This window comes from Artemia sp. Qi Xiang Cuo, chromosome 4 (assembly GCF_049724085.1).
Source record: "Artemia sp. Qi Xiang Cuo chromosome 4, ASM4972408v1, whole genome shotgun sequence".
Taxonomy (NCBI): domain Eukaryota; kingdom Metazoa; phylum Arthropoda; class Branchiopoda; order Anostraca; family Artemiidae; genus Artemia; species Artemia sp. Qi Xiang Cuo.
In genome coordinates this window covers 26,165,123-26,192,896 of record NC_142797.1, presented here as the reverse complement: position 1 = coordinate 26,192,896, position 27,774 = coordinate 26,165,123, and the positions used below count along the sequence as shown (strand labels likewise).

The following is a 27,774-nucleotide window of genomic DNA, read 5'->3' as shown; positions in this document are numbered from 1 at the left end:
CGTCTGGTATAGGATCTGAGGGCTTGTTATCTACTTTTGACCTTTGTTTTGCAATCTCGGGGTTCTTGGCTAAGAATATTTTGTGGTCTTTTATCTTTTTAGGTTGCCCTATATTTACTAACCGTCGTTTACAAGTCTTTAACTCGTGTAATAAAAAAAAAAGTTTTTATATAATTCCGATAACACTAGATAGGGTCCCCTATAAGAATAATTTTTTGACGAACTTTCTTGAATGACATACACTAAATTATTAGGGAAGATTACGATTTCCAATATTTTTTTGTTGTATTGTGCCACTTGACCTTCTCGGGTCCTTTTTAATTCATTCATACATATTTGTGGGCTGACAAATACCTCTTGAACGAGATTAGATACCCATTCATTTTCAGAACAGAGCCCCTCCCTCGGATTAGAAACAAAGGTTGTCAAATACTGATTTCGCTTCGAAACCATGTAGTAGAAAAAAGGGTGTATATTTCCAGCTAGCATCTATAATAGTGTTTAACGCTAATTGTATGAATGATAAGAATTCACTCCAATTTCCTCTATGTACCTCATCGTGGTAGTGAGTTAGTATTCTTTTTATACATTTTACTCTATTTTCTGCTAATCCATTAGATTGGGGGTTTCTTGGCGATGAATGTATAATTTTGAATCCTAATTCTTTGGCCATTTCATTAAACGTTTTACTTGTAAAGCATGTGGCATTATCTGACAATAGGAAATCCGTATTTCCATAATGTGATATGATTTCCTTTATTATAAGTTCCATCACTGATTTTGACCTGAGGTCTTTGGCTGGTGCTATGACTGTATATTTAGTGAAATGCTCTACTGCAATAATTATATATTGTTCACCGTTAGCGCAAAGTTGTAATTTTCCCGTGGTATCCATTGACCAGATATGAAATGGGGGGTCTGGGGAAATACTTTCTCTCAATTTAGGATATATATTGCTAACTTTATTCCTCCTTAAACATAGATCACAATTCTTTACTGCCTCCTCAACTTGGCAGCACATATTTTCAAAAACACAACTTTGTTTTAACTTATTCAAAGTTTTTACAGTCCCCGTGTGTGCTCCTAGGAACAGGCTCGTATGCATAAGATTAATGATTCCTCTAATTAGTTTTTTGGTAGGATGATTTTAAATTGATGCATCTGTTTCTCTTTTTCTGAGTCGTCTATTGCGTACAATATTCCTTCGTCTAGGATTAACTGGAGATCTCTTAACCATTTCACTACAAAAGGATTCCCTTCCCCCAAATTTAAGTTTTTGGTCTGTTGTTAATTTGAGCTCTGCCCGAAACGTCAAATTTTGGAAATTCTTCCTGCGGCTTACTCCTCTTGGTGCCTAGGTCTGCGGGTATTCCAGACCCAGACCAATTATCCATACTAGTGACTCCTTCTATAGTCCTAGTCTTCGCAAGCTCCACCACGCAAGCTTGTCGTATCCATAACGGCTCGTCCCTCTCCGAGTCTGAATCCCTGGACGTTTGGGATTCGGCCCGATTATCCATAGTGCCAGTAACTCCCACAGTAGTTCTGGTCTTCGCAAGTTCCGCCGTCAGAACTTGTCCTTTACAGGATTTAATTTCCCTCCCCTCTAAAATTGACATACGATCAGTAATAAACGCATGTGTACTGCCATTTACTTTTACCTCTTCCAGTTTGCCATTTATACATCCAGAGGTCAGGCATCTATCCCTGTGCCCAGGCTTGTTCCTTCACATAGAAGAACACTCTTTTTCAGTATTACTACTGAATTTATCCCCTTTCGATGTTTTGATAGCTCCGGGAATGTTTGAGCTACCTGTATTTGACTCACATCCCTCACAGGGCCTGGTCAAACCAGTCTGGATCGACTGTTCAGTTCTACCCTCCTTAGACTTCTCATTATTTTTATATGTATCCTGGGGAGATTTTAAGCCTAAGAGTGTATTTTCAAATTCTATTATTTCGTTCATGGCCACCTTAATGTCAGGGTTTTCTAGTTGAAATCTCCTCATCTCTTCTTTTCATATTCCAAAAAAAATCCATCGGTACCTCGTCTTCTAATAGGGCTAAATATTCTACTTCTAACTCATCAAGATTAATTGACCTATTTTCCTTAACAAATTGTGAGCTAGGGCGACTCAAATAGTCGGCAGGGTTCCTGCTAGTGCTAATGCGGTGATAAGTATACAAATCATTGTCTAATAGAACCGCAATTCTATATAATTTTGAGTGAAGATCTTTTGATCTTTTAAGATATGTTAGTGCAGCACAGTCTACAAATATGTGAGTTCTCGCGGCCCATAAATATCCCTTTTGGTTGCTTTATCCGGTAAAATAAATTTCAAATCATAATTTGAATTGTGAATGAAAACTGGTATAAAAAACTGCTGGCTTACATTCACATTGCACGATTGGTGTGCCACACCTTGAAAATCACTACCCGCTGAAGATACTTCCTGCCACAAGTGATCAAGATAACTAAAACCGTATTACGGACCGCACTTCACAACTGGCGGGATTTGAAATTGAAGTGCACATTTTAAATTGGATTATTGGGAAAACGGGCAACGCAGAGATGTTCTCGTTCTTACGGCTGGATGCCGACCGAAGCTACGAACACGCGCACATCAAAACATGCGTGATGACCGCGCTCCTAGCGGGGTCAGACGAAAACGTTCCCTAGTTTCTGAATAGCCCTCGTACTATCATGTTGTCAAGCTGAATCTTCCAGATCCTCGGCAATTTATTCATGGCCTCCACTTCATACCTCCTTAGTTCAGATTTTATTGCTTTCTTCACTTTCTTTACACTCCTTTTGTTTTCATATGATCTATCAGTCAAATAATTCTTGTACAAGTCCTTTCTCCTTTCTATTAAATCTAAAGCCTTTTCACTAACATTCTTAGCTGCAATTCTATCTTTCTTCCCTAATACACCTTCAGCAACTTCACAAATTATTTTTCTAAAATTATTCCAACCATCTTCCGCATTATCAAATTTTAAACTCTCTAGTTTAGTATTCAACTGTTCCTGGAAAGTTTCTCTCAAATTCTCATCTTGGAGTCTACCAACATCATAATTTCAGCTTTAAATTAACCCTTGACACTACTAGATGGTGATCTTTACTTTTAACATCAATAACGGCACTCCTATATATCCTAGCATCTTATATTGATCCTGCCAGTCTTCGGTTTACTACAACATAATAAGGTTTGCTATCTTACCATCACGTGAATACCATGTTAACTTGTGAGCCATTTTATGGCCAAACACCGATTGGTTATAACTAGCAAGGCCGTATCCAGGGGGGGGGGGGTTACCCGGTTTGACCCCTCCCCCCCCCGAAATTTTTGACCGAGTCGAAAATAAGTCGAAAATTAGTAAAACCTAGGTAAAAATCAGTAAAATTAGTCAAAAACTGAGTCAAAAATTAGTAACCCCCCCCCGAAAAAGTCAGAAATTAGTAACCCCCCCCCCCCCGAAAAAATCCTGGATCCGCCCTTGATAACTAGATTATTATACCTACAAAATTGCAATAGTCTGTATCCATTACTGTTTTCTTTTCCTACACCAAATTTACCTAGGCTAGGATACCACCTATCCCTATTTCTACCAACCTGGGCGTAAAAATCTCCCAGTAATAACATCATATTTCGACCTGGGACCCTGTCTATTTGCTCCTGTCCGCAAGTTATGCAAATATGGTCCAACACAAATCGATAGATTAAAATCGATTGCCAGAACTCATAGTTCGGTTGGTAGACTTTGAATCGGGATGTCAAGGGTTCAATTCGAAAATGCTTAATTTTTTTCTCAAAAAGTTACCTTAATCAGTTTGCATTTGCTGCACCAAAACTCTTATATTCTTTTGTGTTTTCAGTAAATCGCTAGTTTTCTATGATCATACAGACATAGGGAAATATCATCAGTTGATTTATTTGCACTAGTTTTACCGATAAATGTTAGATAGACTATGAATCAAAATCTTAGTTGTTTTTAGTTTCAACTTCGCTCTTTACTTCCCTCAGTAAAACTTATTTGTTTTAAAATTATAGATAAAGGCTTGCACAATTTATATATCGAGTGAGAAAAAACGAACTTAGGACAAAACCAATCAGAGCTAGTTCAAGCTGCTCATTGTTGCGAACCATAAGTAACGATTGACCATTCTCAATAAAAATTTAAACTCTAAAAAACGAATTCCCTCAGCAATGTATGGATTAAAAGAATTTATGCTAATTCCAAATCTGTAAAACTCATTATTTTTAAAGTTGTTCACCATAAGTAGCATAAAAAACGCCTATAATAAGATACAATTTAACGTATAACGCAACAATTTACATATAACACAGTAACGTATAATGCGCACAATTTGTATAATTCGACAAAAATAAAGAAAACATCCCTAAAAGGGGGAAATATTGGTGAAAAGTACAACGTCAAACTCAACGTGTACGAGAGCTATTAACCAAGGTTTCAGCCCTTTAGCTATGAATATGTGGAGTCTAGCATTTTCCTGATAAAAATATTCACGGAAATATTTCTTTTATAACTTTAAGAAATCAAAAATTAATTAAGGTTTCAAGGAATAAATATCAGCATATGTAGATTAAATTGACAATGCACATTTTTTATCAGTAAGTACATTTGAATTTTTTCAGTAAAGACATATTATATTCTGGATTTTAGAAAGCATAGGGTTTAGAACCCTACTCAGATTAATTTCTGCTTGTTTTGAGTTTGACTTCTTTTAATTTCTGTTAATTTGGGTTTCATTTATTTATTGATACTGATTTGTGGTAGTTGTATGCTTGGTAAATTATTTGATTCTACTTCTGTACATTTTGGGTTTAATGGAGTTCTTTACTTTTTTTAAGAAACTTATTTTGTGCAAAAAGTATTTTTGAATAATTGCATAAATGATAGCATGTAGGCCCTAGACACGCATAAAGACTTTCCAGAATCTCAACATTTTAACAGTCCCTACCATATTTTTTTCAAATTAATCCCCCATTGAAACGTCGATTTGACAACCTGTGCGCCAGCAATGGCTATTTAGGATCTTTACATTTTTATACACCCCCCCCCTTAAGGAAATGTTTCCGTCTTCATTCCTAACAAAATGCAAAATGGGAATACCCATTATTCATCGTAACACAATTTAAAACTTCATGTACATTTGAGGGCAAATACATTTTTAAATGAACAACAACATAACCAGTCTTACAATATTTACAACATTCAAAAGTTAAACGCATCTTCCCCTAAGTCTATCGAGGATAGTTAGAAATGGTCCTTTTGGGATCTCACTTGGTAACAGTTCGATCTCTGTTCTTAATCTTTGTTGAATTTCGGCCTCGTGTTGTTTATATTCTTCTTCCACTCCAATATCATTGTATAACTGTTTTATAATGGATTTGCATTCTTTGCTCTTAATACCATAGTTTTCCTGAAAGAAAACAAAATAGGGTGAGTCCAACCAATCCAGAGGATTAAAAAAACAACAAAACAAACTACAACAGACATATGTTTGCCTTTGAACTGAAACTACAGCCGACAGATTAATGAACAATTCTGGAAGGACTAGGACAACGCTATGCCATCACTACAAAAAGAAATTTCTGTTTCTTTCATTTAATTGTGACATTTCTTTCATTTAATTTTGACATTTAATTGTGACATTTAATAAGGTCATATAATGCATGGTAGTACCTTAAAGACTAGACATCTAGGCTAGATTTAGGGTTTTTCTGCATGAATAAATCTTTTGAACATTTAAAGGCTAATTTAAAGGATGCTATTTTGTTTTTTGTACTATAAAATAGCAGCCAGTAGACAGCAAAGTTGGCGGACAGCCGGATGTCATCAATAAAGACCCAAGTATCAAATCCACATTTTGAGGTTTTTGCAAAAACTGGTTTAAGTATAAGGAATTGCCGTGTAGTTGACTTTCAGTTGAACCTACAGCACAGATTGAAAGTTAGAGAGCGGAATGTCTAGACACGTTATTCAAAGGAAAAGCAGCAACACTTAAACATTTAAGTAGCATTTAACGTAGTTTAAGTCATACTAAAAAAAGCTAGAAATGCCTTGAAAATTGCCTCCCCAAATGTAAAAAATATTACTTGGCTTTGAGTAATTAGCTGACTGTTTTTCAAAACTAGTCAGTACTCACTCAGTAGACTGTCTTGTCTCTTATGAGCCATAGCAAATAAAGAAAATAAAACACCATCTTCTCATGACTGTTTTTGTAGGCCAGGAAGCCATGATATAAATTACAAACAGAATAGGGCGTAATTGACAATGAGCGATGTGTAGAAGGTTAGGTTACATTACCAAACAGTTCGTGGTAACAAACTGTAAATAAGGAGCGATGCGGCTCAATAGTAACCGAAAGTCTAAGAAATAGAGTCTTGAATGATAGACACATAAAAAGAATCAAATTTTGATGCTTATTCAAAATATACAAAATTCATCAAATTGAATGTTACTTATCACAAATTACGAACCTGAGAAAATTTGCAAAGTTTTAAAAAAAGGGGGGAATACCCCCAAAATATCAAGTGCTCGCAATGAAAATGAAACCATCATATTCAGCATACCAGAGAACCCTACTGTAGACGTTTCAAGCTCCTATGTACAAAAATGTGGAGGTTGCATTTTTTGCCTGAAGAAAGATCACGGATGCTTGTTTATTTTTTTTATACTATTCTTTTCCAGGGGTGATCCTATTGAAGCAATGATCGCAGAAGATCGGGGGAAGGCTCATTTGATCGGAAATAAAAACTTCTAGTGGTTTTTTTAAGTGACCAAATATACTGCAGGACATCTAGCCCCCTTTCCACCCCTTTTTCCCCAAAGTCACCTGATAGAAATTTTGAGATAGCCATTTTTTCAGCATATTCGAAAAATCTAATAGCTATGTCTTTAAGGATGGCTTGTCCTCCCCCCCCCCCCCCCCCAGAGGGTCCTGGGGAAGGGCTGCAAGCTATGAACTGCCCATTGTTTACATATAGTATTGGGTATTGGAAAGTATACAGACGTTTTCAGGGGGGGGGTCGAGTGGAAGGAAGGGGGGGGGGGTTACGTGGGATGATCTTACATGGAGGATATTTTTGTGAGGGAAGGGAATTTTCCATGGAGGGGGAGCTGAGTTCTCCAGTACTATTTAAAAAACGATTAGATATTAAATAAAAAACAAGTTTTTTCAAGTGAAGGTAGGGAGCAACATTAAAACTTAAAACAAACAGAAACTATTACGTATATGAAGGGGTCGCCTTCTCCTCAATACCTCGCTCTTTACGCTAAAGTTTTTTTTTTAACTTTTAAAAGAGCTTATTATTATAATTAAAAGGCCTTTGTGATTCAGGAGTCATTCTAAAAAAATCGGAACAAAAAATCAAACTTTAGTCTAAAGAGCTAGGTATTGAGGAGAGGGTGACCCCCCCCTTTTATATACGTAATAATTTATAATCGTTTTAAGTTTTTATGTTGCTCCCTACTTTCAGTTGAAATAACTTTTTTCTATTTAGTTATACTATGAAATTTTATTTAGTTATATTTCTATTTAGTTATATTATGAGTTATAACTTATATTTTCAATATAAGTTATATTTTGATTACAAAGTATCAATTGCGGCTATCTCTAGATTCAAAATTCTTATTGCAGATAAATTTAAAAGCCAAATGCAATTATAGTCCAGTAAAAATTCGGTTTAGATACCCGGCATTTGAGACACAGAAATATTTTTTGTACCCAAGTGTTCAGAAAAACAAAATATCCGAAATTGGCTGAAATCACCCGTGCAGAAATTTTTTCAGGACAAAGAGGGGGAAATGGGGGGAATCTCAAATTTAAATTTCTTCATATTCTTTTCTGAACAGAAAGGTCGTTTCCTGTTAATTCAAGTCTGAGGAGACCTAGAATGACATCACAATTGAAAAATTCTATTATTTAGTACCCCCTTTTCAACCTAAGCAAGGTTAGAGGGGAAGGTGAAAGGCTTCTTTTTGTTGTTGGCTCTTTTTGCTTTTGGTTTTAACAGTGCTTCATTGCAATTTCAGGTCCGTGAAACCAAATATGAACTAATATTAGACCTCCCTATTAGTCTCAACCTGACTTTAGAGGTGGGGGAGGGAGTAATTTTTACTTACAACTATATTTTTCTACTGGAAGTTTCTTCTTTTTCTAGGGACTAAAGAGTGTAAACATGAACAGAAGATTTTCTTCAAATTCCCTTTAAGGTATTTCCCACTCAAATTCTAATCCTACTCTTATTTTCACCCCCCCCCCCTATCGTCGTCCTTGAGCGCTTGGGGTGCGATAAGAGTATCAGGATATTGTCATTTTAAACTTTATTCCTGGATTTGACAAATTTGGCTATCATGGTAAAAAAGCATGAAAAATAAAAATAAATAAAAAGGAGTAAACAGAAACACTTCAATTGCTTCTTTGCTTTCGATTATTGTGACAACTGAGAGAATCACAACTTCGTTTTGATTAACAAGCTATTGAATAAAACCCGAAATTTGACTTAATCACATTGGTCATCGAGACCACAATGGTTCAAAGAAACGCTTAGGCACCTTGTCGAATGGCACTGACTATAAGCAATAATGCAGATAAGGTCACTCTTATCGCAAGGGCATCGAAGGCCATCACAGCTAGTGAATCAGCTCGAGAAGGCTTTCAGGAGTATATCAGTAATAATGGGTATATAACCAATAAACGAAAGTTTCCACCCCAGTCTTCAAGTAATAGAGCCGTCGTTGAGCGCAGCCGTTTCATCATTTGAAAATAAACACGCGGTAATGGTAGTTCGCAACAGCAGATATGGGCGGTAAGCGTTCGGGATGGACAAAACTAGCAGTACCGGCTAATTTTGATATAAACAGACATTATCAGAGCTCAGGTAAGAATTCGTCGTATAAATTCTGTAAAGGTATAGAAGAGCATTGTTACCTGCCATAATCACTTCTTCCTTGTTAGAAGTAAAAAATCTGACTGGCATCAGCTGTGGTGTTCAGTACTGAAACTTTTTCAACACCGTCCAATCAAGAATTATTGTCACATCCTGACAAGGCCTGGACAAACAACAGTGACTTTGTAACCTCTGATGGTAATTTCATCTTCAAGTAGTAAATGCCAAAATCTTTGAACACTCAGCTCCCTCTTCTCGGCCGAAGCAAGTGTATTTTTTGGAATTGAAACGTCTGCATTGCCTTTGGCTTCTTTTATTTGATACTCGGCTTCCACAGGTTTCCCAGCTACCAGCTGTATGTACTTCGACTAATTGTCTGAGTAGTAGAATAAGTAGGAGCAGTAGTAGTAGGAGTAGAAGCAGTAGCAATGGGATGCAAATAATTTCTTTTGGTTAGTTGAACATCCTCCGCACAAGCCCTGCTAGTTTGAACTTCACATACCAAAGTGTTCCTAAGATAATGCCATTACGCCCTTTTGACAACCCGCATACACACGTTGTGTTGTGATTCGATTTACCTTCCTTCTTCAAAATTCCATGAAAATTTCACATTCATATCCTTAGGCTTAGCTGTAATAGCAGTCAGAGTAGTAGTATCGGTATTATTAGTTGTAGTATTAATAGTAATAGCGGTAGTACCTCTAGCAGCAGTAGCATTAACATATTGCCTTTTGGTCAATTGAACATATCTCTGATCAAGTCCTAGAAGTTTCAACTTGATACAATTAGCCATTGCTATGACATTTCTGATATGTCCTTTTGATAACCTCTATCCTCATATACTTCTTGAAATTTTAATCTCAGTGCTCTTACCTTACAAGTAGTTGCAATAGAAGTAGTAGTTGAAGTAGTAGTAGTAGTAAATAAAGCAGTGACAGGGTTATTATTAGTAGTGTACATATGTTGCATTTTGGTCAGATGATCTTTCCCTTTAAGCATTCTCTGAAAGTTGTAACTTAGTACCCAAATCAATTCTTGAGAAACACACTTTTGACAATGTACATGTACATATGTCTTTTGATTTAGTTCCAATTTTCCCTCAATATTATAAATGGTGTAGTGTGGTGGCAGTAGTAGTATCGGTAGCAGTAGTAGTGGTGGTAGTTGATTTAGTATTCGTAGAAATGTAAACATTGCCTTTTTGATCATCTCCCTTATCATTTCCTGAAAGTTCCAAATTAATATACTCGGTCATTCCTGAGTTACGACCTTTTGATAATCTGAATATACGTAATGTGTTTTATTTGGTTCAACACTTCCCTCAACATTCTCTGAAAGGTTTACCTGAATGCTCTTCGTCTTTTTGAGATCAAACATGCATACCTTTCTCAATAACATATAGAATATGTAAACAATGAACGAATTGCCTAGCTTACAGCCCTTGTCCTGAAGACCTCGGGAGAATGACATCCCCAAAGACATAATTATTGGACCTTTCAACAATGCCGAACAAAATAGCTCTCTTAAAATTTTGGTCTGATGTGTTTTGGGGAATAATAGGCTTGGGGAGGAGGCTGGTTGCCCTCCATTCACTTTTGACTCTTAAAAAGGGCAGTACACTTCGGACTCCCAATTCATTGAGCCCTATCCGATCCGACGTTTATATGACCAGCCTGTACCATAAAAACCTTATATACCCCGGGGCATAACTTACAACCCTTACCCCAGGCTCTGAGGGGTTTTGTCCACTCTGAAGGGATTGTCATATGATCTTTGGACTATTGTGAACAGAGAGGTTATATCATTATTTCGATAGGAGGTGGTTGGGGAAAAGAATGTTGCAGGAAGGGGCGAGAGTTGTTCCCCCCGTCCCTTTTAACTCTTAAAAGGGAACTAGAACTTAACATTTTCAATAAATGTGCCTCCTCTAAAGTTCAAACGACCACCCCTTCTGTAAAAACTTTATATGCCCCTGGAACATTACTAGCAGCCTTTTCACCCCAGACTCTGGGGGTTGTGTTAACCCTGAAGGCCTTGTTATGTGATCTTTTGACTATTTTTTTTAACAAATGCCTATCTCAAATTTCTATCGGATGCATTTTGGGAAAATAGGACGTGAGGGGAAGGGGCAAGTTGCCCTCCAATCACTTCGACTCTTAAAGAGGGCACTAGAACTACTAGAACCTTATATGCCTCTGGGGCATCGCTTACAATCCTTGCTCTTAGGGCTGTGTGTGTGTGGGGGGGAGATTGTCATCATCAAAAACATAATTACCGGACCTTTCAAAACAGCTGCACGAAATGGCTATTTCAATCAAGATAAATTGTGATTGGATGTGTTTGATGAAGTAATGGCCGTGAGGGGGGGGGGGGCTGGTTGCCCTACAATCACTTTTGGCTAGGAAAAAAGGCACTAGAACACACAATTTCCAATCGAATGAGTCCCTTTAAAAGTTTATGTGACAACTCCTTCTATACAAAGTGCCCTGGTCTTAACTAACATCTTTTTTTTTTTATCAGATTCTAGTTTTAGGAGTTATGGACTATTTTACTTTATACTATGGGGCGTGATCGTCTCTTACTAGGTTGTTAGCTACCGCTCCAACCCAGATTGCCTATACAAACTAGTGTAGGTAAGAGTTCGTTCTTTATTATAAAATCAATTTCCATTAAAATGAGCCATTAAACAACTCTATGACGTTCTAATGCCCCACTAGCTGCGGAGAAAAAGATGCCCTCGATGCAGAATATCCTGGCTGCAGCCACTTTTCTTGATTTTCATGCCAATATATCTCCCTTGTTGTTGAAGCTAAGGGAGGGAAAGTTTTCCTTTACAGGGGTTTTGGACAAGGCGATTCTAATAGTGTACTTCGTGTCTTGATCCGACTCTATTCTTAGGAGTTATTGGTTATTATATTTCTTAGTATTGGACGTTATCGTCTCTTACTAGGTTGCTAGCTACTGCTGCAACCCAAATTTAATATAAAATTACAAACAGGAAAAAGCCTAGGAATTTTTTCTGATTTGGAATGGAATAGTAATAGACGACCTTCAGAGAATGAGGCTTTGTTCTTAGCTAGGTTTCAGCCATCTCTAAAGCCATGATACCGATGAAACTTACATAATCCCTATTTATAATTAACCAAACAGATTCCTTACATAATTTTTTTAGCGTTTTAACCAATTTATTATCATATGTTATATGCAAAATATTTTTCATAAGTCTCTGATAGTACACAATTTTAAGCACACCAGCTTGTCACGCTGGTTACCGGGGTTCGATTCTCCATTGTAGCGAATTTTGAAATATATTGACTTTAACCATAATTGTACAAGCCTATACTATAGTTAAGTGGCCTATACAAGTTAGAATAGGCAAGAAATCTTTCTTTATTATAATTAAAATCAGCACGAAAATTCAATTCTTTTGACGTATCTATTGGTATCAAAATTCCATTTTTAGAGTTTCCGAGTCACTCTCACTATACAGTTCGTTATCACGAACTGTTTGATTCGTTCTTTACTGTACAACCCTTATATTATAATTCTTCTAATTAAATATACCGATATCTTATACATTTACTTACTATGGGCTATAGTTCACTCTTTAATATATTAAAAAAACCCACAGTGTTCAGTTCCTTAAGGTTCGAGTCCGCTGTTTACTATAATTTAGCGAATCTGAACTGAAAGCTAAAATAAAAAAAAATGATTTTTTTTTCTTTGGGAATATAGGACAACGCTAATATTATTTTCTTGTCGAAAAATAAGCGTGTATAAATATTGCATTCATTTATTACGAAGTATATGGTTATAACCTATACGATTGTAACGTCATTCATCGTCATAACGAAAGTTTTAGTGGTTTTAAAGCAAAATTGAAAGAAAAATTATTAAGTAAGTATGAATTCTAGTTTTGTTTGTTTTGGAGGTGACTTGATTTGATTTAATTTAAATTAAGTTGTAATTGGTCGTTGGTTTATGAGTGCGACACCACAACATGAATATGGTGTGTAGTTGCTGTCCGTGTACTGTTATTATTATTCTTTATTTATTTTTTTCTTTCTTTTCTTTTCTCTCTTTTTATCTTTCTTTCTTATTATAGTGTATTTGAATGATGTTACATGTATGTATTATTTTTTTTGTTACCTGTTTCACCCCACGTCAACCGTTTGGTTTTGGGTGAATCATATTGATTTTTGTACTTAAACTTTTTTTTTGTTAATTAAATATATCACTATCATCAAGCATGTACGCGAAAATGCAATTTTTTTGCCAAATTGATTCTATTTTAAAAATAATTTTATTTTTGATTACAATAGGCACTAGATATAGCAATTTCCTTCAAAATGAGCCATTATAGAACTCTATGATTTTCCTGTGCCCAGCTAGCTGAGGAGAAAAAACGGAAAGAAAAAAAGATGCCGTAAATGCAGAATATCGTGGTTGAAGCCACTTTTCTTGATTTTCAAGCAAGTAGCCTATATTTCCCTTGTTGTTCAAGCCAAGAAACTATAAGCTTTATATAGGGGTATTGGACAAGACGGCTCTAATAGTGTAGTTCGTTTTTTAATCTGATTCTATTTTTAGGAGTAATAACCTATTTCATCTTTTACTATGGGCGTGATTGTCTCTTACTAGGTTACTGGCTACCGCTGCAATCCGGATATTAAGTCAAATTTGTCGATAAAAGCAAAACCACGCACGACTAAAGCTGCGCCAGTTATGTTTGCTGTTTGTAATTTCTCAAGTTGCTTAATTTTTTGAATAAATTTGCATAGTTTTGTAATTTCTTGAGTTGCAGTAGTTTTACCAGGAATCTAGAAAAACATAAGAAGACGTCATATTAGTAGGAAATAGTTGGAAAAAATTTAGCAATGGTACAAGCGCTTCAGACCAATTTCTTGTTATTTTTATTTTCCGCTTCTGCAATACAAGCGTGATGTTGAAATCACCAAACCCATCCTATGACTAAGATGGGACTGGGGCACAATAATAGCAAAAACTCAGGGCATGTTCCGATAAAAGAACAAGAACGCTATCTACGTTTGTTAAGCATATGAAGGCAATCATTTTCATAATTATGTTGTATTTCATTACAATTGTACGACTAGTGTTTTAACATATTAATAAATAAGCATGGCATGAGGGCAACGCCGTACTGTAGTTTTCAGTTCCCGTAATAGCCATGCCAAAGCAAATATCCAATTATCTTCAGTTCTACTAAGCCATGGTGGGGTACAGTTGTTCAAACTGCATCTTGTTGAATTTAGTTCAACTTAATCTCCTCAATTGTTTCTTGTAGTTCAGTGTTATTCCACAGCATCTTAAATAAAACTTTTAAAGTTACTATATGCATTTAAGGGTGTTATGACCCTAAAATATAAGGGTAAGATGCTATTTGATACCAAATTTATGCATTTATCTTATAACTCATTCATGTAACTTAATAAACAAACTCGAATTACAATTTAATGTCTAAATATGATTTAACTTCCCAATAATCGCTCTTACGATTCCAGTGCTCTTAAAAACGTATGTAGATATATAATGTATCATACTACACTGCATCATGCATTAATGAGCTGCTAGTGACACATTAATGAGCCACAGAAAATGTTCTGGAGGGAATAACTAAGGAGTAATGGCACAGAAATTAAATATAAACTTAACAATTCCAGAACTCTTTAATATTCACATTTAGTACTTGTTATACAAAACTGTGGCACACATTAACAAGCCACTAATTACCCCATAAATATATTCAATTAGAAATTTTCTAAGGAGTGATTGCTCAAAACATAGATATAAACTCCAATAATCCCAGTTGCTCGCGTCTAAACACGTGTCTAAAAATAATTTTCAGAGCTCCTAGTTCCCCATTGAAGAGGCCCTAAATGCCTTCAATGAGGCTTAAAGAGAACTTGGAGGTCTTACAGATTCTAAGAAGCAATTTCCTTCCCTTCCCTCTTCCGGGAAAGCCTTTTTGTAAAAGATTACCTTAAGGATTTTAATTTGCTCTGAAGTTCCCTTTTCTAGGGCAGTAGCTAAAAGCCAAGTACATTTTCCATCTTCAATATCTGTTCCATACTTTCCAGTTATGGATTCATTCCCAAAACAGTCAATATAATCGTCTTGGGCTTGAAAGTAGACGCCTGTTTCAATTAAAATATTCTTAACAGCATCAACAAATTTGATGTCGCCAAGGCCAACCTATAGAAATGAGCACTTATAACAGTTATAATAATAATGATTAAATCTACAAATATACAAAATATTAAATCTAAATCTACAAAATATTATAGTGGAGCAAGTAAAAATAAAAGGAAAAAAATAAATACACCAATAAAAAGAAACACTTAAGTTATTATTGGAGAAATACGTCCTCTATTCAGTATCACTTTTATCACATACTTCTTGCGGATTCTCGACCATTCTTTGACTGGATTCATAATTCCCCATTTTTCAAGACGGGAATTTCGGTGCCGCTTGGGAATAAACAACAGAAGCTTTGTGTATCTAAAATAGCACTTATTAATGTTGCCTATGTCACTAGTGGCAAGTGAGCCGCACCGACGAGGTAAATTACGTGAGGTTGGCAAACTGAGCGATAAATATAAGAAAGGGATTTCCTGGAGTATCGCCCTCGATTTGAAACAACAATAATCCTTTCCTTGCATATGTTGCACGGCCTCCAGACGGACGCCCTGCCATTAACTTAGCAGTCTGTATGAACAGGTCGTGCGATTTGGATCTATTTAGTAAATTCATTAACAAAACTTTTTCCACAAAACAAGTTTTTCAAAGTTTTTCAAAATATTTTTCAAAAGTTTTTCAAGTTTTTCAAAATAAAAATGTTTTTACTTTTATAACTTTAATAAATCAAATAATATTAACATTTTGATTACTAAATATCAGTATATGTATATTAAACTGACATTGAACATTCATTTTTATTTTTTCAGTAAAGTGCAAATTATGTTCTGGTCTTGGGAAGGCATAGGGGGTTTTGAGCCCAACTCATGTTAATTTCTTCTCGTTTTGAGTTTGACTCGGTTATTTATTGTAATTAAAATAAGTTGGACTCAAAACTCCCATGTCTTCCCAAGGCCAGAAGATAATTTGCACTTTACTGAAAAAAGTATAAATATTTTTACTTTCATAACTTTAATAAATAAAATAATATTAACATTTTGATTATTAAATATCAGTATATGTATATTAAACTGACAATGCATATTCATTTGTATTTTTTTCAGTAAAGTGCAAATTATGTTCTGGCCTTGGGAAGGCATAGGGGTTTTGAGCCCAACTTATGTTAATTTCTGCTCGTTTTGAGTTTGGCTCGGTTATTTTTTTGTAATTTCTGTTCGTTTTGGGTTTCATTTATTTATCGATGCTGATTTGTGGTAGTTTCACGCTTGGTAGATTATTTGATTTTATTTTTGCTCATTTTTTGTTTTCTGGGGCTCTTTACTTTTCTTTGAAAAACTTATTTTGTGGAGAAAGTTTTTTTTTTAATTAATTTCTGTTCGTTTTATATTGACATAGTCTTTTCAGGAAAAAAAGAAAATAATTCTTAAGATCTTTTCGTTTTTTTAAGACTTTATAGTTTGGTTTGCTATTTGTATTCTGGAGAAAAATTTTCAGCAATTTTTAACAACATACACCCTTTTAAAAATCTGGACACAAATAGTAGTTTTTAATTTAGTTTCATACCTCCTCTAGTTGACCTGAAATGGAAAACTTGACACAATTCGCAAAAAAATTTGTTTACTTTCTTTGATAACTTGGATACACTTACGCTATTTTGATTTGGTTAAGTTTTAAGAGCAGGAGTAGCCCCAAAAGTTTGAACATAATATCCTCAGTCGTTTTGAGATACTGCTGAGATGCCTTATTGGAAATCAGCATTAACACAGTGCATTTTGGTTTAATCATAAGGCAACACTTAGTTTTTAAACATAATGGGCAAATGGGAGAGTGGGCGTAAGGGGGGGGGGGATTAGTTGCCCTCCAATCACTTTCGACTATTAAAAAGGGCATCAGCCCTTTCTATTTTCAATCGAATGAGCCCTTTTCGAAGTTCCTACGACAACTCCTTCGATCTGAAGTGCCCTGGTCTAAACAACAACAACAAAAAATAATACATTATACCCCCATCGATCTTTACTGTAAAAATGCCAAGCCTTCCAATCACTTTTGACTATTAAAAAGGGCACTAAGCCTTTCGATTTCCAATCGAATAAGCCCTTTTTGAGTTTCTACGACAACGCTTTCTATAAACACCTTATATGCCCCCAGGGAATAAATTACAACCCTTACCCTAAGGGCTATTACGGTGGTTGTCATCCTCTAAGACCTTATTTCCAGAACTTTCAACTACGTTAAACAATATGGCTATCTCAAAATTTTGATTGGATATGTTTAGGGAAATGTGGGCATGAGAGGGGCGTTAGTCACTCTCCAATCACTTTCAACAATAAAAAAATGCACTAGCCCTATCAATTTCCAATCATATGAGCCCTTTTGAAGTTTCTACGACAACACTTTCAATAAAAACCTTATATGCTCACAGTGCCAACCCTTGCCCTGAGGGCTGGGGGGGGGATTGTCATCCTCAAAGACCTAATTTACAGAACTTTCTACTCTGTTGAACAAAATGGCTATCTGAAAATTTTGATTGGATGTGTTTAGGGGAATGGTGGGCGTGAGAGGGGGGTTAGTTACCCTCCAATCACTTTCGACTATTAAAAAGGATACTAGCCATCTCAATTTCCAATTGAATGAGCCCCTTTTGAAGTTTTCACGACAACTCTATCTATAAAAGCCTTATATGTCCCCAGGGCAAAGGTTGTAAGTTATGCCCTGGGGGCTCTGGGGAGTTTGTCATCCTTAAATACATAATTTTCAGAACTTTCAACTACGTTGAACAAAAAACAACATGGCTACCTCTAAACTTTGATTGAATGTTTCTGGGGAAATGGTGAGCGTGAGGGGGGGGGGGTAATTACTCTCCACTCACTTTCGACTATTAAAAAGGGCAATTTCAATTTCCAATCAAATGAGCCCTTTTTGAAATTTCTACAATAACTTTCGATATAAACTTTATATGCCCCCAGGGCAAAACTTACAACCCTTGCACTGAGGGCTCTGAGGGGGCTATCATCCTAAAAGACCTAATTTCAAGAACTTTCAACTACGTTGAAAAAAATGGATATCTCAAAATTTTGATTGGATGTGTTTGGGAAAATGATGGGCGTGAGAGGGGCGTTAGTCGCTCTCCAATCACTTTCAAATATTAAAAAAAGCACTAGCGCTTTCAATTTCCAATTGAATGAGCCCTTTTGAAGTTTCTACGACAACACTTTCAATAAAAACTCTATACGCCCCCAGGGCACAGCTTACAACCCTTGCCTGATGGTTTTGGGGGGAGGGGTTGTCACCCTTGTAGAACTAATTGCCAAAACTTTCAAATACGTTGAATAAAATGGCTATTTAAAAATTTTGATTGGATGTGCTTGTGGAAAAGGTGGGCGTGAGAGGGGGGTTAGTTACCCTCCAATCATTTTTGACTATTAAAAAGAATACTAACCCTCTCCATTTCCAATTGAATGAGCCCCTTTTGAAGTTTTTACGACAACTCTATCTATAAAAACCTTATATGCCCCCAGGGCATAACTTATAACCCATTGCCCTAAAGACTGTGGGGGGAATGTCCTGCTCAAATATATAATTTGCAGAACTTTGAACTGCGTTGAACAAAATGGCTATCCCAAAATTTTTATTGGATAGGTTTGGGTAAATGGTGGGCGTGGAAAGGGTGTTAGTTGCCTTCCAATCGCTTTCGACTATTAAAAAGGGCACTAACCATTTCAATTTCCAAGCGAATGAACCTTTTTTGAAGTTTCTGCGACAACGCTTTCTATAAAAACCTCATATGCCCCAAGGGCATAACTTACAACCCTTGCCTTGAGGGCGGTGGGGGGGGGGGGGTTGTCATCCACAAAGACCTAATTTTCAGAACTTAAAACTACGTTGAATAAAATGGCTATCTCAAAATTTTGATTAGATGTGTTTGGGGAAAAGGTGGGCGTGAAAGGGGGTTCCAGTCACTTTTGACTATTAAAAAGGGCACTAGCCCTTTGAATTTCCAATCGAATGAGCCTTTTTTGAAGTTTCTACGACAAAGCCTTTTATAAAAAAAACCTTATATTCCCCCAGGGCATAACTTACAACCCTTGCCCTGAGGACTGTGGGGGAGTGTCCTCCTCAAAAACATAATTTCTATCTGGAAATCAACTACGCTGAACAAAATGGCTATCACAAAATTTTGATTGGATGTGTTTCGGGAAATGGTGGTCGCCTTCCAATCACTTTCGACTATTAAAAAGGGCAGAAGCCACTCCAATTTCCAATCGAATGAGTCCTTTTCGAAGTTTCTACGACAACTTCTTCGATACGAAGTGCCCTGGTCTAAGACCACGAAAAAAAAAATCCATTGTGCCAACATCGTTCTTTACTTAGGCAGCGCTATTACGCTGCCTATGATTTGCATTCAATCCAGAGAGCATATGTTCCTGAATGAATAGTACATCGTACAGTTCAAGGAGATCATCCAGAGCCTTTTCTTTATTGTAGCACCCGTTAATATTCAGGCTTATAGCTTTTATAGAACTATTTATGAGTAACTCTTATTTTTCAAATTTTTTTTTAGTTTCTCACATTTTAGGCTAAAACAGACCTATGGCTCGTTGCATGAGATGCATTTGGGTTCTGCATTACATGGCGAGTCCTAGCTGTGGTGGGAGGTCCAGATTATATAGCACATCTGGGATCATTTCTACATCTTTCAATAAGGTTGTCGAAGCTATGGCACCTAAAGCACCTTACTGGGGCTTGCTTGTACTTCACCACTCGCAGAAAATCATATCCCAATTTAATTCCGTTAGAAATTGCCAAGTTCAATGACTGCCTATTCTTGAAAGGACGGTTGACAGTTTCGGTTCGACAAAGTTTGAGGGTTCCTCTATGAGGTTCGGGTCGTGTACCACCAGTAAACTTGCACTGATGTCCGTAGAAAGACCTCGTATAACGCCAAATTGTTTTTCTTTTCTAAGTTTACATTTGATATTGTTTGGGCTACTGTTAGATAACTTTGTAGAGAGAGCGATGGGGGCCTCCTTGCAAAAAGCTTTAGCTTTAACAATGCCACTAAATTTCACCTGTAGCTTGTTATTTCTTAAATCTTCGGACTGCACTTGACTAAATGTCTGTAGTCTGGGCAAAGGGTCCATGCAAGGAGCGTCTTCTATGATGACAGAGAAAACTGGGGTCTCTCTCGTTTTAGGTATAGCAGTGGCTGTTGATGGAAAAGCTGCCAGGTTGACATCTGCAGTGTACTGTTTTGTCACCGACAGTGAGCTTTTGAGATCCCGAATTTCTCCTAGTAAAATAGAGAAATTTGTTTAAGGAATCTGTGGGACACTCGAAGGGTGGGAGATTAGAAAGGTTGGAAGCTGAATGTTTTTCCTGTCACTATCGGCTAGAATTTCCAACAATTCTGAAATCGCTGAATCTTGTTCGGCTTTTTGTAGCTTGAGATACTCGTGCAGGAAATGCTAGTTCAAGAAGTACCATTTTTGCCTCGCGTAATGCAGCTACCTCGAAAAAGTCAAGTGTCATTTTCGACAACAAAGCTAAATCCAGCATTATATTGACTAGAGGAAATTCAAAATAGAGTTTAAATGTAGAGCCATTAGAGTAAAGTATACACGAAAGATGGCATCAAAAGACCAGACAAGGGTGTATTCAACTGCTGATATCTGCTATAAAACAGTGAACAAAACCTGTGGGAAGTGTCGGTATCCAAATCGCCTTTCCCCAGCAGTTTAAGGATCAATGTCTGGCCGGTACGGATACAGGTCTTGTGTTTGTTCCCGCTCTCTTCTGCACAGGCTATCACTGAATTAGCGAAAAAATGGATGATTTTGGCAAATAAATTATTTCATAGTACTCGAACTAAAAAACTGTTGAAGAAACAGAAATGTTATATCTGTTTGTACTACCGTATCATTAAATCCAAACAAAGCTATCCATATTTAGTCTCTAACAATAAGTTCAATTTAGAATTTAGTCCGTAGCTGAGTATTGTGCAACTTCTGTAATCAATCAAGGTCACTAAATTTATTAAAAATCGAGGCACTGAATTAATAAGATTTCAAACCTGGTTTTAAAATTCTATAAATTCGAAAAGGTGTTATCACTCTGGAGACTAAGACAAGACTGATATTATATAAAAAATAAGCCACCGTAAATAAACGTGAGGTTTCAGTATCACTATGGATAAAATTAATGAAGTGTCCTTCCTCCTTGAACCTATAACACCCTCCCACTCCCACAACAAAGCTTCAGCTCAATCAGGTATGTTAAAATTCATCCTACTTTGGATGCAAATAGCTTACCTTAAAATTACTTTAAATCGCAAATAGCCGTCACTGATACCTGAGCCTACTTTGTCCTTCTTGCTGTTTACCTTTGTCTAAAGTTTTCCACATCCTTTTTTAAAATTATGTCGATTCTGAGCCCTGGGACCCCCTCCATTCTCCGAGATGAAGTACAGGGATTTAATAAGTAGGGTCACTGAAATACGACATCATACCCCAGTGGAGTAACTTTTCTATAGATGTTTGTGGGGGTGCTACTATTTTGACTAACCGTCACAAGCACTAAACGTCACAACATCTGACCGTCAGAACCACTAAACGTCATAACATAAAAATAATCCATAAGTTTATATTATAGTAATAAGCATATAATAGTTTAGAAACAAATTTCGGTTATATATTTGCGCATCACGGGGGTGGGGTAAAGCATAGCATATATTAAATACGTAACCTAGCCTAGGTACCTTTTCCCCCCTAAACCCAAAAAACTAAAGTCTTAAAATTTTAGATGGTATGACGGTTAGTGATTCTGACGGATTTTTTTGTCGATGTTATGACGAATTTTGTAGACGGAATAATGACGTTAGTGCTCCTGAAAATTAGATGTTATGACGCCTTCCCATATTTGTGTTATATTGTCTTGTCAAAAGAAACGTGTGTTACATCATCTTGTATAAATTATTGAAGTATGAACCGAACTCCCATTTCTTAAGGAGAGTCCCATAGACACTATATTAAGATAATTGTCTATTCAGTATATTTCTAATAGTAATCGTTCTTTACTAGGATTTGGTATTTTACATATCTACGGTAAAATTATGATATTTATACGTCCGAATCATCAGACACCATTAGTCCTCAGCTTAATGAATTATGAAGAGGCATCTATTTCAGCTGACGGTCCTAGTGAAGCTTTAGTGAAGGTTATATCCTTGTTTGGTATCACACTTGTTTGGGTCACCAAGTTTGCATATTAATTTTAAATTATATTTATCTTATAATCGTGAGGTTTCCTCCATAAAGATATTTATTTAGTAAAAAATGAATTTTTACTTGGCAGTTGTTTAGCTTTAGGTGGGAAAATATACACGAGTTTATATTTCATATTCAACTGTTGTGGCTATACCCACGATGTCCTTCCTAAAAATTTTATGGGTATTCCAAGTTTTAAGATTGATTTCCAAGCGAAAAATAAATTCTTGTGTTCGGATGACAGTGATTTTAGTGTCCACTTAAGAATAATGTGTTTTAGTAAATATATAGCACTTAAATTTCTTTACTAATGAAAATACACGTAAGTCTAAACTGTTTTCTCATTCGTGACTAAAATATTTGGAGAGACTAATAAGGAAAAATTTTTGTCACTTTTAATATTACAATTTTGCACCTGCTACACATTTTCAAACAGAAAACAATTTTTATTTAAAGCTGCGAGTTTTGATTTGTCATACCATCATCAAAATCTAATACAAAAAGAAATAATGAAATGCAGATTGACAGTTTTCATTCCTGGAAGTCTCAGCATTGTTGCATTAATTACGAAAAAGGAAATATTTAATTTATATTTATTTTCAGTAAAGCGCAAGTGACATTTTGTTCTTTACAAGCCATAGGGGGCTTCAGAACCTGAACTGTTTGTGGTAGTCTCTTTTCGTTTTTAATTTGACTTGATTATTTATTGTAATGTACGTTCGTTTTGGGTTTTACTTCTTTTTTACTTCTTTTTTTTTATATTATGTTCGTTTTTGATTAACCGTGTTTTTTTATTGGTTAGTAAAAAGAATTTTTTTAAAGCTTTTTTTCTGTATTCATACTTAATAATCAAGATTTTTGCTTGGTATACGTAAGATTAGACAAAATTTTGCAATAACTCTTAATAATAGTTGTAATAATAGTGGAAAATTATTCAGATAAGTAGATTAAAAATCTGCATAGTGTTTGGGCTTCTATGGGGCTGAAACCATTCTGACCAAAATTATGTTATAACCCTAAGTAAAGGCACATATTAATCGACCATCCCCCTTGGTATGCCCTGAAAGTTTTAGCTTAATTCCCTTAGGCGTTCCTGAGATATAGCATATAGGCCGTTTTGACAACCTTGAGTGCACATTGTGTCTTTTGATTTGATTTAGTTCAACATCCTCCTCAGCATGCCCTGAAAGTTTCAACTTAATACTCTTAACCATTCCTAAATTATTGCAGATACGTCCTCTTAACAACCTTGATGCGTAAAGTCTTTTAAATTTAATTCAACATCACCCTCAACATGCCCTCGAAGTTACAACTTAGCATTTTCTTAAACATAGCAGATACGCCCTTTTGGCAATCCTTGGATGCACATATTCCCTTTTGATGTAGTTTTACACCCCCCTCAGATTTTCCTGGAAGTTTCAACATAACTTGCTATTCTATTACTGAGATATTGCATTTGTGCCAATGTGACAACCTGGATACACTTAAACTCTTTTGATTTAGTAGTAGTAGAAGTAGTGATACTAGTATTAGTAGCAGGAGTAGTAGTAGTAGTATACAAACAGTGTGTTTTGGTTAGTTCAACATTCCTTTCTAATAGGCTACACTGGAAGATTCAACTTAAAGCCCTATACCATTCATACCTGACCGCCCTTTTGACAACTCTCATACACGTAGCGTGCTTTTATTTAGTTCATCAACATTCCCTGAAAGTTTCAGCTTAATACCCATAGCCATTGCAGTAGCAGAAGTAGTAGTAGTAGTAGTAGCAGTTGTAGTAGTTGTAGCAGGTTTAAGTAATAATAGTAGTAGATGTAATAATAGTAGCAGTAGTAGTAGCATTAATAGTAGTAGTAGCAGTTTTAGGAGATGTAGTAGTACTGGTAGTAGTAGTAGCAGTAGTAGTAGTAATAATAATAGTAGTCGTAGTAGCATGTATGTAGTTCTTTTTGGCTACTTCAACATTCCCCTCAACATGCTCTGAAAGTTTCAGCTTAATTCTTTTAGTCGTTCCTGAGACATTGCTGATACGTCCTATTGATAACCTGAATGCACATAGTGTGCTTTGATTTAGTCCAGTATCTCCCAAAATGTTCCATGAAATTTTCACCTCAATACCCTTAAACTTTTCTAAAATCCAGGATCAAATATGCCCCCTTTCCAAATAATAAATGTTATTTGTAAACAATGGCCAAACTGCATAACTTACAGCTCTTGCCCCAAAAGCTCTGGCGGTTATGTCACCCCCAGAGGCATATTTATTGAACCTTCAACTATTTTAAACAAAAGGGCTGGCTTAATATTTTCAGTATTGATTCAGTCTTTGAACAGTTAAGATCTATCTATTCTTTTAAAAAGGATTAATCCCAGTTTGAACTAGTTGTCGGTAAAGGATTTTATTCTGATTTAATTAGACACTGGATTCTTTCAGTAGTTACGAAATAGTGAGAACGCTTTTACGTCTCATAAACTATTTATTCAGTATCTGTAACCCAGTGGAATGTGTGACGTCACTGAATAAATTGAATTGACTGGAGTTTCTGACCAATGCATTAATTGAACTTTTGACTTTGTTAAATTGAGTTAATTTCATAAGATATCCAAGTGAGGTATTCCAGTTTGGCAATAATAAGGATTATTATTCATCATTCAATGCTCTCGTCAGAATAAGATGTAGTTAAGACCTCTGTGTGACGTGAATTTATGTGACAATATTATATCAAGGATTATTGATATATTTGTGATTAGATGGGACGTAAAAGGAAAAATGCTAAGCAAGAAGGCATGGACAGTTCATTTGACACCTCAGGACTCAGTTCTAGCTTGAAACCGGAAATATCGATACTAGCTGCGGATTTTAAGCAAATTCTTGATGTTGTGAAAGAAAATGGAAATAAGTTGGACAATATCAACAATCAATTAGGAACTCTTACCGCAAGGGTGGATAACTTCGAAAAAGAACAATCGCTACAAACGAATAAGATAAACAATACTGAATCGAAAATTGGAAAGATTGAGAATGAAACCTCTAGCCTCAAAATGCAAATAAAAACTTGCACGGATGAAATAATGGAATTAAGAAGGAAAAATGAAGATTATATGTTTCGGATTGTGAGAATGGAAGCTGCAAAGCTAGAAAATAATGTCATCATATGGAACGCAGATTGTAAGGATAATAACCACGCTCAAGTTCTATTCACAGAGGTAGTTCGTCACGGGCTGGAAATGCCCGAAGTAAATTTCACAGTTACTCATTATGATAGCAACCGTAAATTTTTGAAGGTGACACTGAATAAAAAAGACGATTAGTTTGCCATATTGAAGAACGCTAGCAAGCTTAAGGATAAGACATTCCCTGGAAACAACAGCAACCTGTTCATAAGTGATGATGTCCCAACTGAAATCAGTAAAGTGCGAAAGCTGCTTCTAGTGAAACGTGACAAATTACGAAAAGATCATGGATGTGATGCCTGGATATCGAAGGGGTTTCAGCCGAATCTGCTAGTGAAAAGACCAGACGGCTCGTTTACCAAATACACATTCAATGATGCCATACCGGAGATTGACGATTTTCATAAAATTTTTTCCATCGCCCGAAGGGAAGTGCCTGTTATAGTCCCTGTCGATGTTCTGATGTCGTATTGTCGTGGGTTGCAGTAATAGTTCATTTGCCCAAGCAATATGAATGAAAACATTTAAATTGAAAGTGTTTTTTTTATGTTTAGTTTATATAAGGTGTATTATTATTATTATTTTATTTATTTTTTTTTTTTTTTTATTCTTTCCTTTTTTATTTTTGTTTATAGCCACATAGAGGTTAAATTAAAAGTTGCGCAGATTAGTCGTACTGAGGGAAAACTACCTGGAATGGAGATTATTTTTTTTTTTTTTTTAATTTTTATTTTTTATTATGGTTTGCTGGTCTTTTGGGGCATGGTGTGGTTGCTCTTAACGTGGGATTAATATTTGATAATGGATAGAGATAATCGTGAAATTCCATCATCAAGGTTAAAAGAATTTGAGCGGAATTCTCTTTCATTTCAGTCAATTTTTCAAACTATTGTAGCTGGTGATGATGAAGATACTTCTAGTAATTTTGATATCCCAAAAAATCAATATATATTTATGAATGAGCTGGTAAGAAAAAATGTAAATACAAGTAGGATGTCGTTTTGGAATTGCCGGGGTTGGAGGACTGCGCAGGATGTGATTGAAACTTTTTTGTCGGATTCAGATACAGATATATTAGGCCTATGTGAAACTTTTTTAGATGATTTTTTAATTGAAAATATACATGTAAAAGATTACCAATTTTTTCACATCGGTCGGAAAAGACAAAAACAAGGGGGTCTAGGTGTTTTGATTAAAAATTGCATACCAGCACGTATAAGGATTGATTTTTTGCCAATGAATATTGAAATGATTTTTGAATCTTGTGTAGTTGAATGCTCTTTTCCAAATAATCGGAAGCTTTTAATTGCAGTTATTTACCGTACTCCGTCATCCAGCCAGATAGAATTTAAAAATCATTTTGAAAGTATGTTGGATAAATTAGCTAGTCTTAATACTCCTTATTTAGTTATGGGTGATTTTAATATTGATTTAATGAAACTCCTATCTGCAGATCAGAATAGAATAGATAGAAATATTTTGCAGTTTTTGGAGGGCCCACTATCTTATGGACTAAACCCCGTATGTTTTGTTCCCTCTAGAATAGCTGATACATCATTTTCACTTATTGATAATATTTTTTCACCTTATAGTGCTGTTAATACATTTATTATTCCTGATGATTCATCTGACCACTGTATAATTATGTCTGATTTTCTTATAAATTTTCCGCATAATAAAAAAAATCAAACCAAGCGTAGAGATTTTTCACATAAAAATGTGTTAAGGTTAAAAGAAGGGCTTGGTGATGTTGATTGGAGTCCTGTAATTGATGAGAAGGATCCGAACCAATCATTAGATAAATTTTATTATATTATGAATTAAAAGCTTGATCTTTTTTTCCCATATAAGAGCCCGAGAGGAAAGAAACTTACACCAAAAAAACCTTGGATAAATGAATCACTTTTGAGATCTATTAATGAGAAAAATCGCTTATATAAAATTAGAATAAAATATCCCACGGAAATAAATATCACGCGTTTTAAAAATTATAAGAATATGCTGGTAAGGATCCTTAGAGTAAGTGAAAGACTTTATTATGAAAAATCTTTTCAAAATTCAGATTCCCCTAGAAAAACTTGGAGTTTGATTAATGATAAAATTGGAAGAAATAAAAAGTTGTTACACCCTGAAGTGTTATTTGATATTAATGGTAAAGAATTTAGAGGACCACAAGCTGTTGCTAAGAAGTTTAGTGAATATTTTGCTAGTATTGGATCATCTGTTGTTTCAGGAGAAGTTGACCTTTCTTCCCCAAGGTCGCATAA

At 35.6% G+C, this 27,774-nt stretch overlaps 2 protein-coding genes across 4 annotated transcripts in view; both read right to left on the bottom strand.

The window, feature by feature from the left end:
• Positions 1–409: 409 nt before the first annotated feature.
• On the bottom strand, positions 410–895 carry LOC148952939 (KRAB domain-containing protein 2-like). The gene has a single exon (XM_089087830.1). It carries the CDS (start codon positions 893–895, stop codon positions 410–412), a length of 486 nt encoding a protein of 161 aa, XP_088943956.1.
• A 3,975-nt stretch (positions 896–4,870) lies between these two features.
• Positions 4,871–27,774, bottom strand: part of LOC148952938 (uncharacterized) — a 146,757-nt gene continuing 123,853 nt past the window's right edge. For all 3 annotated transcript variants that reach the window (XM_089087466.1, XM_089087468.1, XM_089087467.1), the window contains 2 exons: positions 14,919–15,131; positions 4,871–5,446 (listed from right to left, as the gene is read on the bottom strand). In XM_089087466.1, coding sequence (XP_088943592.1) covers positions 5,246–5,446; positions 14,919–15,131 — 414 coding nt within the window. In that variant the 3' untranslated portion in view covers positions 4,871–5,245. The remainder of the gene's footprint in view (positions 5,447–14,918; positions 15,132–27,774) is intronic.

Bases quoted from the DNA above. Each gene is read 5' to 3' on its own strand.
- LOC148952939 (XM_089087830.1), bottom strand. From the start codon at position 895: ATGGATACCACGGGAAAATTACAACTTTGCGCTAACGGTGAACAATAT.